This window comes from Uranotaenia lowii, chromosome 3 (assembly GCF_029784155.1).
Source record: "Uranotaenia lowii strain MFRU-FL chromosome 3, ASM2978415v1, whole genome shotgun sequence".
In the NCBI taxonomy this organism is placed as follows: domain Eukaryota; kingdom Metazoa; phylum Arthropoda; class Insecta; order Diptera; family Culicidae; genus Uranotaenia; species Uranotaenia lowii.
The window spans coordinates 178,201,617-178,215,577 of record NC_073693.1 but is presented as its reverse complement, the minus strand read 5'-3'; the positions used below and the strand labels follow the sequence as shown (position 1 = coordinate 178,215,577).

Genomic DNA, 13,961 nt, shown 5'->3' with positions numbered 1-13,961 from the left:
AAATTATGTTTAGTTTTCCATCTTCTTCTAATATATAAAGATGCGTTGGGCTATATATGTTTGTATATATATATATGCACCTTATAGAAATCCACACCGCTTAACCGATCAGCTTGAAATTTGGTACAATGATGTAATCGGACATAAGAAAGGTCGAGGTGATAGTTTTGAGTCCCTTCCACCTAAAAAAAGGGACCCTCCCATACAACTTTCGTTTTGATTCCCACGAACCAAATATCATGGCACCCATTTTGCCAACCGATTTTCGTTTCTTTTGTCGGAGTTGTTTTTCCATCACCATGGGCCGGGCATTAGAAACGACCATCCAGAGTTCACGTGTACTGGAAAGCAAATCAAAGCTTGCTGATTTAAAATTGCATTAAAAATTACAAAGGAGAAATTTTGGCGGGTGTTTTTTCCTTTTACTGTTCAAAACACGTGGTACCGGTGCAAGGTATTTGATTGCAGTAATAAGCATTTATTGAGGAGTAAAAAACACAACTCGCCTGTTAGAAATATATTGATAAGAACAGTGGTTAAAGATCTACTAGAATATGCAGTGTGTAAAGTATGTAAACATTAATTCATGTTCATTATGAATTGACTTCTTCAGTTGAATAACTATTTGGACCGAAAACTGAAGTTCCAGCATTTAGGAACCAACCATTTTCATATTTTTGGAACTCCTCATAGGGAAAAAAATAATAAAACTGAGGGTTGTAAGTTCAAGGCTGCGATCTAAACACTTTGATTGCCGTGTAGGAATTTAATTTACAATAGGAATTAGTCAATTCAACGTTCATTTTATGCAAAAAGTTAAAACCAAATCCAACGCACTAGACTTTTAGCAATTTAATCTGAAGTTTTTAGTTTTCTACAATTCAATTTCATTTGTCAATTTTTAAATTTTAAGTTATTATTGATCATCGAAGTGTTCGATTCTACCATCCAATTATAAGAAAACTAAAAAAGCACATTGAAAACATGCCCAAAATGTCTTTTAAAAGATTTCAGCGGAAATCTTTTTAGAAATAAAACCTAAATAGGTATTCCATTCTACGGGGAGATCTTGAAAAGAGGTCGTTAACATTTGTTTACAAGCTTAATACTTTAGATTTTCACTAGATAACACATGGAAAATTTTTTAAAAAATGTCATTATTTGATGATAATAAAAAAGGTAATGCAATTCAAGCTTCCTTAAATGGTGGGTGGAAAAAAAGTTTGCCGGATTTTTTTCCGGACGTATCGGGACCGGACAAATCCAACCAATTTTATCGAAAAACATGCAAAAGTCAGCATTTGATTTCAAAATGTTCAAATATCCACGTAAACTTGGTCAAAACCGCGGAATTATTCAGTAAAAATAACGAAAAATATACTTGCATTTTTTTTTCAAAAAACCACATCAGTAGATTTTTTATTGTATATCAAGCTTCCAAACACAAGTCATGATTATTTCTAAAAAAATGAAAAGTTATAATAATTAATTCTCAGTTTAAGTTACGTTTTAAAAATTATGTGAATAAATCCGGGCATAATCCGGGCTTTTTGCAACTAAATCCGCGAAACCGGGCCGGACCAGACTTATCTCAAGTTTTGAGTCAAATGCAGTGATTGAAATCCTCACTAATTTTCTCATCAGAGGCATTCAAACCTACACACTTTGAGGCCTCGCATAGCTATACAGGAGACGATACATATACATTCATTCAAACCTCCCCCCCATGAGGAGGATCTGCTCTGAGAGACACTATCCGTTTGCTGCCCCGAACGAACTCTCTCAACGTTCGGTTGCTACATGATGCATGAAGAAGACGAGGCACACATACTCATTTACGTTCTTGAATTTGAATAACTCCAGCCGATAGCTGCGTTGAGGAGAACATCTTCAACCTCGCCGCAAAGGTTGAGGCAACAACAAAAACAACCGAACTTATTGCGTTAGGCTGATGTCATGCTGAAGCAACTAGCAACGCGACCTACAACGCAACGTTCACACGACTAACCAGCTCTCATTTGATCTCCATGGAAATCGCGCAGACCTGTCATACTGGTCGCTTTGTGTGTAGCAAGCTACAGTTATTTAGAATTAGCTACCCAACATTTCACTCGAGCAGAACACCAAATATTTAGAGTGCAGGTTTATAACGCCTTAATTGCCACTATCTGACAAACCACCTCCCACCTGGGTGGAATTGCATCGCCGATGAAAACATCAGAGCGCAAGTTTTCTCTACTTCGCAGCGAGCTTTCCCTTTGAACAATCGGGACTTGAATTGTTAAAAGGGAAGAGAGAGTTTCGGGAGAAAGCCGAACTATCAGGAAAATAAGAATTGGTTAAGAGAATATGTCGGGGAACTTCGTAAAGTATTCGCTTTACGCAGTTCCGGTTAAAAAATGAATAGACGGCTGCAATTTTCTGAAGACCTGGAGCAGTTCGATCATTTGGTCTGAAATCGTGGATTGAGTCAGGTGTGTGGATAGAGTTCCGAGTAGTAGAAGGTAAAACGTGAGGTGTTTTTCACGGGAAAGGGATCACTAACTGGTTCTGGCCTAGATTTTAGGGTCATACGACAGGCTGTGGAAAGAAACCGTCGCAAACCATTCGCAACAACCGATTTGCGAAAAAGGTAAAAGTTTGTGGGAGGGAAACGTGCACACAATAATCCCTTACGGTTTCTTCAAAAGGTTTCCTTGCGAGAAGGAGGCGACAAGCACCCGACGTACGCAGCGACAACACTTTTCCCTGGCTCACGAAACAACAAGATTCACCACGCGGACCAACTTTTTCCGGAGCAAAACCCGCCGGAAATCCGGACTCCGTCAACATAGTCCGGAAACCCCCAACAATTTTAAAATCCCCCACAACAACCACGGGATTCGAAATTAAACGGAAACGCTCGTAAAAAATAAGTTTCCCACCATCGTCGCGACACTCGATGAAGAAGGCCAGCACAACAACATCTGGGTTCGACATCGAGCGACAGCACCACTAGGTTCCGCTAGAGCGGAAGCAACAACAACATCACATGTTCTCCCAAAACATCTCCGAATCGCAGCCTGATCTCCCGATGAGCCGATAGAAAACGACACCGAAACAGCCTCCATCAACAACACATCCAACTGCCGTAAGTACCCTTCCCTTAATATATTTATGCGCATAAATTTGGGTGGGTACTGAATTGTGTCCAGTTTTTCGGGTCGTTGACCCTATTGTGAAACTAATGCCGTAAGGGATATGCACGACCACTAGACTTTTGCCCCTCCACCAAACCCGAACGATTGCTAGCAGCCCGCAGCACCACCAGCTAATGTGGTCGAGCGGTTAGGGTGACAACATAAAAATCTTCCCCACCCCAGAGAACATGAGTTCGAGTCTCGAAATGGAATAAAGTTTTTTTGCCGAGAAAATAATTTTGTTTGGAAGATTTTTTTTTAATAAACGGTGGAATGCCCTAAAATCGAAGCCTTATCTTTTTTTGAGAACTTTCCTGTTTAAGGCATTTCACGTTTTACAGCGGTTTTTTTTTAAGGAGAGCGTTGGACTCCAGTTGTTTCCAACTCACATCGGACTTGAAAAGCGACTAAGATTGGTGGTCGGCAGACGCTCAACTGCTGATGCTAAGCGGCGATGTCAGATCTTTTTTTGCCGACCTGATCTATTTTGGTTGATCAATTAAATTTTCCTAATATTTTGGATTTTTTTGAAGCACTTGACGCCTTTGGCGGAGTACTTTTTGACTTTTTGGGAAACGGTCGTTTCAGGAGAAGTGTAGCAGAAGAAGGAAAAACTCGCCCTTTGGTGGGTCTCATTGGCCGGGCAAACCATAACCAGGCTAACGGTCTCCTCAGGGAGTGGCGCATTAAGCCGTTAGCAAAACCTGCACAGTCTTCCAAGGATAGGTCTCGCCTTACATGTGTAGCGCGACCAATCTGATGCCAATGTGTTTAGTAGCGCGACTGCAAAGAAAATATACTATGAAAGATTCTTTGATTCAAAACTATCCTAAAACATTCTGAGGCAGAAATCAAGGAAATCTAAAATAAGCAAGTCTACTGAACACCCTTCTAACAATTTTTCAGCCGAAGAGATTAATGGCTGATCCCAAAAGCGTCCAATTAACGAGCGAGTACTGTTTTAAAACTGTTTCAAACCGTATACAAAACATCTAAAGAAAATATGAGAGATAAGGTCATAAAGAGCACCTGGGGCATATGTATACACTTCATTTTTCGAAGAAATTACGGATTTTCTAATATATTTTTTTTATGAGGAACTGTTTTGTAGTTCTTATAGTATAATTTTTTCAGCAAAAAAGATATCTCTTACAATCTTTACAAAAATATTAAAACAAAAAAACCAACTAGGTTGTCAAGTAACGAAAAAATTATAATTTTTGAGCACCGGAAAATAAGCTCTTATGATCGTTAAATCTCCTTGATCTACGAAATACGCATTGTAACATGATGTAGACATTGTAACAGGAGATGAGTGAGAGCCATTCGTTTGGTTTTTTGAATTCGCTGCCTCGAATGTATTCTGTTTCTTGAAGGTGGGCCATATTGAGAGCGTATGCATCATCGGTTTTGTCGTTTTCGCTGCCTCAAAGCAACCTTTGCTTCCGAGTAAAGCAGTGAGCGAGAGAAGGTTGATCAACTCATGCTCAGCAAAATTCAATCACTGGTCAAATGTTCTAGCAAATCCGGATAAATCCGGGCAACCTGGCAACCTTAGATTGAAATGTTTTTTTGTGATAGAAAGGATAAGCATTCAATGGAAATTAGTTCAAATTTCCATTAGCAAACCTAAAAACTATTAGTTATTCAATAATAGCTTTGCTAATATTCCCAATTAAAACTTTAAGAAGACTAACAAAACTTACAAAGCTTACATGGCCAAACGTGGTCCAATTTGTTATGATAATGAACAGAAAGCTTTCAAAATTTTAAAAAACCAAACGACTCATATTGATTTATATTTTATGTGAACCCGAGCAAGGCCGGGTAAAATCAGCTAGTAGAAATATAAAAGCGAAAATATCATTTCTCGTCTATTTCTTCCATCTTAATGCCCCTCATGTTTTAAAGTCGATTATTTCCAATCAGATGTATAATTCATAAGATCTTCTTTAAGTAGAGGTCGCTTTAATTTTCAAAATGTCACCATTTGATTGATTTATTGATGGATATATAGGCTGAGCCCGTCATCCCGATATCTTAAAAATTATCTTATATATAGTTGCCTCCTTAAATATAACACATACTTATTTTTCACTGTTTGAACACTGCAGTTTAAATCTATAATATTATTAATACTGTTAACTTCTCTCATAAATCGGAATGCTGGCTCGTTGCGACTGTAATTTGTTCTTCGATTTTCAAGAGCGTAACGTCTACGTCGTCTTAGAGCCAAGGTACTGGAATTAGCCGTCAATCGGGAACTCAAAAAGGTCGAATTCACGATACCTCGATCTATTTTTAAAAAGAATAAAAAAATCGTTGATGCGGTGCCGATGTTCTAACAAATCCAGATCCAACAAGTGACACAGATTTTTATACTCTGGCATGTCGTCTGCCCAACCAAGATTCCTAACTGCGAATTTCACGAATCGCTTCTGGACGGCTTCCAATCGATTTATATGCACATGGTACATTGGTCTCCAAACTATGCTCGCAAAGTCGAATTTCGATCTTACCATGCTAACGTACAGGCTTTTTATTGTGTAGGGGTCTTCCAGCTCTCCAGCAAACCGTCTCACCACTCCAAATAGTGCAAGTCCGTCTGATACTAGGCTATTTATGTGGTCCTTGAAAGTCAATCCGGAATCCAGTTTAACGCCCAAATCTTGTACGCTGAAAACTCTGCTTATGTCTTCTCCGCCTAGAGAGTAAGTATGCTGGATCGGTGTGAAGCTCCTCGTAAATGATATGACTGCGCATTTTGAGCCGTTCAGTTTCAGTTTTGTTCTGGTCGTAAAATCTGTGAACGCATCCAAATCACGTTGAAGTTTTTCGCAATCATTAATCCTTTTAACAGGCATGAATAATTTTACATCGTCGGCATAGATAAGCACGAATGCGTCCGAAAGCACTTCTGGTAAGCTGTTCATCAATAGAATGAAGAGAAGTGGTCCCAAGTGACTACCTTGAGGTACTCCTGAAGACGCTTTGTATGGTTCCGAACTAATTGAATTTACCGATACGAATTGTCGTCTGTTCATTAGGTAGGTCTTTATCCAACTAAGAATGTTTCCTCCGATACCTATTTTTGAAGACGCTTCCAAGATTTCGTCGATTCCTGCTACATCAAAGGCTTTTGACATATCGGTGTAAATGCAGTCCACTTGATATCCCTTAACCATCCAATCCAATACACGGGTAGTGAACTCGCACAAATTCGTAACCACTGACCGTTTCTTAAAGAAACCGTGTTGGCAAGGCGTTGATAAATTAGCTTTTCAAAGAGTTTGGGTAATGCTGAGAGTATAGCCACTCCTCTGTAGTTCTCTGCCAAATGTTTCGATCCTTTTTTATGAATTGGAGTCACTCGTGATAGCTTCCAAATGGATGGAAATAATCCTGCACGTAGCGATGAATTGAACAATAACATCAAAGGGCATGCCAATTCGCTGCAACAAGCTTTGATCAACGTGTTCGGTATTCCATCAGGACCAGGTGATTTAGTAGGGTCTAGATCTTTGATACCTGCCTCGATTTCGAGAATCGTCAAACTAATCTCATTTACTAGGGGGTCTTGTGGAGTTACTAATAAACCAGAGGCTTCCGATGACTGGTAACTCGTTTTAAAAAATTCTGCAAAAAGTTGGGCGGAGCCTTGAGAATCCGTAGAAGTACTGTCTCTATACTTTATATTCACGAACTTCTGTTTATTCTTCTTTTTCGAATTGAAGAATTTCCAGAACTGGCGTGGATTGGATTTAATTTCTCTTTCGATTTTCGAAATATATACCGAATAGGATTCACGATGTGCATCTTTGAACATTCTTTGGATATCTTTATAAATTTCTTTATCCTCGATCAACTTAGTTTTTTTCATATGGTTGTAAGCTTTCTTTTTCTTCTTATATAAATCAATCAGATGCTTATCAAACCACTCGGGAAATTCTCTTTCCGAAGAAGAGCGATACATTGTAAGAGGTGCATGCACATAGCAAATTTCATACAACACTTTGTAGAAAAGCAGTACATTGAAGTCGTGAAAATCATTCGTCAGTGCAAAATCAATTGACAAATTTTGAAAAACGCCAATTGATTTCAAAAACTGTTCGATTTGATGCATTTCATTCACACATTGGACCATATTTCTCGCAAAAGTATCGGCCGTAACAAAAATGTTTTGCCACATGATTCTACTCAGGTCGCGGGAAACCGCGCTTTCATCGATTAATTTCCAATTGATTTGTTTTACTGTGCCTACCTTCTGTTTTATCGATTCCGTTACGTCTAGTGTTAATTCCATGGCGCTGTGATGTTTCTCGTTTCGAAGAAGCCATTAGCCGAAAGGACATGAGATGACTTGTTCTAGGACGTTCATTGCCAAAGATATTGGGTTCCAGTTAAATCTGATACACAAGATGTCAAAACAGGTGCCAAGCTATTTGAAATTGCTTACTTGATATCGAATTAGTTGTATGTCGAATTTCAACTAGATGTCTCCAAAAATAGGTGCCAAAAAGAACGATGATTTCTAACATTAAGATATCATACTTCCTACCACACCTATCCACACGGCCTGGTCTGCAGACCTGGATATTTTTTTTTCCAAACCTGGAAATTTGCAAATAATCTGAGTGAACTCGTTTAAAATCCAGAAAGTTTTAGAAATTTCTAGCTATCCCGGTCAGATTTAACCCTTTAATGCATGGTGTTGATTTAAAACAACACGAATAAAAATCTAAATTTCTCGGAAGTAGAAAGTAGATATTCCTTCGTGATATATTCACAAAAAAATATTCTAGAGATTAGGAGAAATAAGCTCGATATTTCAATGTATGTGTGGGATATAAAACAAAACTAGTAAAAAAAGGCAAAAATCAAATTTATTTATTTTTTTGAAAATGTAGTTTTTGGAAAATTGCTGTTAATTCTTCAGATTTGCAATTTTTTTTTAAATCTCAATCAATTACTAATACCTTCTTGCACGCAATTAACAAGGTTTGGAAGAAATTTGTAACATCGTATTGAAATGAATTAGGATTTTAAAAAAAAATCTACTTTGACGGGCCCTAACTTTTATGGAACTCAAAATAAAGACTTCTAACCGGTTCAATTGTGTTATTCAAATTGAAGTGTTATTATTTCACTGAATCAATAACTTTCATTCTCATTTATATAAAAAAAACATACACTAAATGGTCAATTTTTCTCGAATTCTCTAATGAATTTATGGACCAGCCTCAAGAAAATTTGGAATAATGATAATCAAAATATAAAGCTATCTACAGGAAAAGAAACACGGATAAATTTAAGATGATTTACTGAAACCATAAGTTTTTGATGAGTTGGTAGCTTTTCCAACATTACTTTTGAAGATTTTATAATTTAACCATCATCAGTTGAAAATTTTGAAAAGTTTGTTATTGTATAAATTTGAAAAAAAAATAAGTATTCGGCCGAATAGGCTCAACTATTCGGCGAGCCGAATATTCGGCTCAACAGTTATTTGGTGATATTTGGCCGACCGAATATTTGGTACATCTCTTTTCACTATTATTCACAATTTTAAAACGCGTTTTTACTTTATCTTGTTGACCCGGAGCGTATAGGTCGCCATTGATCCGGGCACGATGAGCATTTTCTGCCGTAAATCTAGCAGCGAATTCAACTCTTTGAAGCCAACTAAATTATAGAACCACAGCTTGACAAGTTTACATCGGATATTTAGCCTATTGGTTAGGTGTCGGAGAGGTAATTAAATGTTTTTTACAATATGTTTCTGGTGCTTTCTTTAGCGGATGATGCTACTATCCGTAGGTATAATGCAACAATCGATATAATTATGAATGGTAAATTCAGAATAGTAAATGAATAAAAATAACCTCAAAAAGGAATCGAGCTCGAGTCCTCTGATTATCCCTCTGACACCCAACCAATAGGCCAAATCGTAAGATGAATCAAGTCAAGCTGTAGCTCTATAATTCTGTTGACTTCATCGAATTGAATTCGCTGCTAGATTCTATGTATGTATGTATGTATGTATGTAGATAATCCACCATGGGTGCACGGATTCACCGCAGTTTCGCCAACGTATGCGCTACATTGCATTCTTTAGATTATAAGTTCGGCCAATCTTCAATGCAAATTAGCACATACCCGACACCATGGCTTCGTGTTAACTGTCATGTAATGAATGAATTTCGTGTATGTGTATGTCTTATTTGTAGAACGAGCAAACAGTTTCGCAACCGTATAAAATTCATAACATTCTCAGTGTTATGAATCTTCGACAGGTATTCCGCATACGTGTAGATACCTGCCCAGCTGGCAACTGATTAAACGTTCTTATATAATATATTCAATAAATGAAATAGTTATACGACAGATAAATCTCACCTTTATACCCAACTTACCTCAAGACACACTAAGCTTACCTTTAGCTGTAACCGACCTTAATCAGTATCATAGCCATATTTATTTCCATCTGATCTAAAATAAACAATTTTTATAGTATTAAAAAATTATGATGCAAAATATTTGAAACAAAATAACGCAAATTCGTTTTAAAATAGATTTAGATCTATATGGATAACATATTTTTTTTTACGATTGAATTATGATAAAAAATAAAAAACAAAAGAAAAATGTTCTGTAGCTTCAAGTATTATGCCTAAATAGGTAACATTATTGGTGTATGCTTTTCAAGACTAACGAAATGACCACCTCATTTAATCAATATAATGATCAAATTTGTAATGATTTGCTGTGAGGAGATTATTCTTCTTTTAACAATAATAGCAACTTGAGAGAAAGTAATATAAAAGTTTTTCCTTTAGTGAATACTACTGTGTGTGTGATAAGAAGAGGTACCATATGCTGTTTATAACTTCAATTAAGGTTATGATATCTAAAACTAATTTTGTGGAAAGCAAGACTTTCTACGCTTTTGCCGGGCATTATCACCATTCAGTATGAGACCAGGCGGTTGTTTTCGAGCCTTGTCTTTTTGTGTATTATGTTTTCAACTACCCCACTATTCTTTTCCGTTATTTGTTTCTTCCATTTGCAACAAATATTAAAAACCCACTTTTTCACTTCTTTTAATATGTCACTCAGAAATTTGCACTTCGCTAAAACAAATAACTCCAACGATTTGCCGCATAGCCTGCCTTTTGTAAAAACCCATCGAAGCAGGCACTGATTTTGTTTCGACGTTCCACCAAACCGTTACGATGCCGCAAGTTTCCCTGGCAACTAGTTCGCGCATGCTTCGCCACCCACGCCGTCTGATTCAGACGCTTTAAACCAGGGCTTGCGCATTAAGTCCCCTTTTTCACTTTTCCCGGCCATCGCTTCCCTCTACTCGCTAGCCGTGTTCTGTTCTTTGCGGTTTCTTGTACTTATGCTTTCTTTGAATTGAATTCGCTGCTAGATTCTAGGGCAAAAAATGCTCATCGTGTCCCGATTAATGGTGCTTATACTGCCCCAGTGGGGGTTCTCATTATGTCCCTGTTTCAGCTATTAGTAAAAAAAAAAATAAAATGAATTTTTATACGTTTTTATTTACTTTTTCAAGTTTAAGCCCGTTAGGAAATAGAGTTTTTTATTGTCTGAACACGAAACAATGAAGTAACTCACAAATTATAGCTGTTTTCTATGATTAAATTAGCGTCCTTCTTAAGGTGACCATTATACTCATAACTCCCCTATCCAGCATGATTGCAGCTTTATAGTTTTTACTGGTATTTTGTAGTGGATGAATAGATAGTTTCTTCGGTAACTAAATAATCAATTAATCACTTTTATAATAATTTTGTTTCTATTTGACTGAAATTTGAATGTTCATATCCATATGTTACAATTTTGAGAGGATTAATTGATTGATTTATTGAAAAACTTTTTTTACATTCTTCTTCCCCTTCCCTGGCTTGATTTGTGGAATGGATATACACAATAAAAAAAACTACTATCTACGATAATAACTAATATATGGTGGCGGCTTGACGGAATGGATGAATAATTATAAACTTATCAAGAAATACAAGCTATGAGACTACAGGCCCTGAACAGCGGTAGTTCCACATGGAGTATCGGATATTGGAGGCAAGTGATGTTCTAGCTGTTTGCACCCCACCCATTGCGTTTGCACCAACTCATGAGCAGTTCGTGAACTCGCGCTTTCTGGCTTTTTCTGCACATATGAAACTTTTTTTTCTTTCTTTATTTGCACTTTTAGTACACTTTTTGGTTTTAAGTAGTTTGGTAACAACTTTTTTTTCTCTCTCCCTTGGCCTGCAAGCAAGAATTAATTTTCATCCAACTCCTGTGCGTGAATAAGAACAAAAACAACACGTCCAATAACACGTCCTGTTTTGCATTTCGCGAGTTCATTGAAGGCAACTGCGTAACGGCTCTTGTTTTTCCGTTTTCACATGTGTGTTTGAACAGTTGAGTTCGTACGTTAACGTTTCATTATCATGTGTATTCGGGGGGGCAAAAAAGAGGCTGCCTGAATTTTTAATCAGCTTCCTTCCTGTCGGTGTGTTTGGATGCGTATGTGTGCCGATGGCCATAAATTCATTGATAACCGTGCAGGAGGAGACGTTTCAAGTACAAATTTAATTAGAAACTTCAGCTCAACGGTTGGTCCTTTTTTACTAGCAGGGGAAAACGAAAGTCAGCCAATAATATGCCTTGCGTCTCAAGGTGAGATAAGCGAACTTTTACCTTAATTATACCCGTGGTGGCAGGTCAATCAATTTTGTTTTGTTTTTTTTTTTGTGCGATGGAAGTAATATTTCTCCAATTACGCTCACAAGAACCTGACCGCGTAAAACATCATATGCAAAATTCGAGTTCAGTTCAAAAAAAAATTCAAAATTCAGAAACTTAAGTAGAAAAAAAAATCGAAAATCTAAATTTGTACTTAGAGTTTGAAAACACATTTTTAATTTTTAGTTTTATCCTGAAAAGATATAAAAAAGGAATCAACAGGATTATTTCAAATAAACGTCTTAAATTAAAGTTTATTCAGGCATTAGAGTCTTCTTTTTAATTTAACTGTAAAAAACAATAGCTAATATTGGCGTTCAAAATTTCCTTTTTTTTTATACATTTTGGCTTATTATTTTAGTGAATTTATTAAAAAACAAAAATCAGAATAACGAAATTTCAGAAATCTATATAAAAAAACTGGAGCCTCAACAGGAGTGTAATAACTTACGTAAGGGTTGCCTTCAAAGAAAAATAGACGTATTTTTTCAGTAAAATGTGCTACACAATGTTGTTAATTAAACTGTATATTGTATGTGTGGTAACTATCATAGTATCAAATTCGATGGGATAAGCTAACAAATGATTTTTAATCCATCTATTCCATTTTCCAACAGAAATCAAAGCCAGGAAAAAGCATACAGGTAAATATTTTCATCTAAAAATCAAGGTCGTTGTAATCAAATTCTTTTTTATATCCTAACACAGAAAAAGACTCGGGATTCCTGAGGATTGGCTCTCTGAACGTTCGAGTGAAGAAAACGACCGAAGCCTTCAGCAACTTTTTGGGGGTTGGGACCAACACGACGCGTCTTCCTGCGAACCTGAGGACTAGCGCACCTGTCAATGCTGCCTACTTCGATCAGCTTCACAAAACTTGGGGCTCTGCCGACAACATACCGGTTAGTATGATAGATTAGCAACCATGTTTTCCTTTTTTATAATAATCCTTTTCCCCCGTAGCATCAAGAAGGCTCCATGCCGCCACCAAAGTATGGATCCGTGAAAAAACGACGCCCCAAAAGAGATGCAGACTACGACCCGGCAAATGATCACTTCAGTCAAAGTGTACCGTCAACGCCGAGTCAAACGAGAGCACCGATTGGAATTTTAACGGAAAATCCCGAATCGGAATCAGAAAACCCAGGCGATTCTGACTCAGATACCGCCTGTGGATTCGACTCCAATTGGCGACCTACTTACGCGTCTGATTTCAAACCATACTAACTGGTATTGCAGTATAAAATACCTAACTATTCATAAACGATGTTATTTTCAAAGTGTCGGCATTTACTATATTTAGTTCAAACTTTGTTCCAATATAAACTAACACTTACTCGCCTCACGATTTTTTTTTTCACAACTCCTAAACATTGTTACACAGTGGAACAGCATTTTCGGTGCACATTAGAGTGCCCCAAATGACCCGACATTTAAAAAAGATATGCGCTGCAGACAAATCAATGCAAATTAATCCTAGGCCTAGTACAAGGTCTCATGCCAGATCTGATTACGGGAAGGGGTCGCTCAACGAGCCTAAAGTTTGTATGGGATTTGGAGACATTTTGCTCGGCAGGAACATGAAAATCTAGTTTTTCACGAAAAACTTCGGTCCCCTTCGGCCAATTTTTTTTGAAAACGGTTTTTCTTAAAGCCTAAACTATGAAAAATATTTTATCCGAAGATTGCATTTCTATTCGAGTTAACTGGCCCAAATTTGGCATGAGACTTTGTACTAGGCCTAGGATCAATTGAAGCCTGCAGCGCATAACATTTCATGTAGGAGGCGTAGAAATAATTATGTAATCTTAGTAATCCGTGCCTAGTTGTATAATAAGAAAATAAATTCATTCCACTGTCACACGTTAATTAAACCACACGTGTATTTCAATTTTTCACAAGCCTAAAATTTCACTAGACTAGTGCACATGTTTTGAAAAAAGATCGTGAGGAGTCGTGAATTCGAATCTTTTGTCAGATTTTATAAATCACCTCGTGTTTTGATGATTT

The 13,961-nt window shown here is 37.2% G+C and overlaps 1 protein-coding gene across 1 annotated transcript in view; it reads left to right on the top strand.

The window, feature by feature from the left end:
- LOC129752880 (ankyrin repeat domain-containing protein SOWAHA) overlaps window positions 1-13,287 on the top strand; it is a 326,016-nt gene extending 312,729 nt beyond the window's left edge. Inside the window, exons 10-15 of the mRNA XM_055748667.1 lie at window positions 11,216-11,282; window positions 11,416-11,426; window positions 11,775-11,885; window positions 12,569-12,595; window positions 12,660-12,853; window positions 12,915-13,287. Of these exons, the coding sequence (XP_055604642.1) occupies window positions 11,216-11,282; window positions 11,416-11,426; window positions 11,775-11,885; window positions 12,569-12,595; window positions 12,660-12,853; window positions 12,915-13,178 (674 nt within the window). The 3' untranslated portion in view covers window positions 13,179-13,287. The remainder of the gene's footprint in view (window positions 1-11,215; window positions 11,283-11,415; window positions 11,427-11,774; window positions 11,886-12,568; window positions 12,596-12,659; window positions 12,854-12,914) is intronic.
- Window positions 13,288-13,961: the final 674 nt, after the last annotated feature.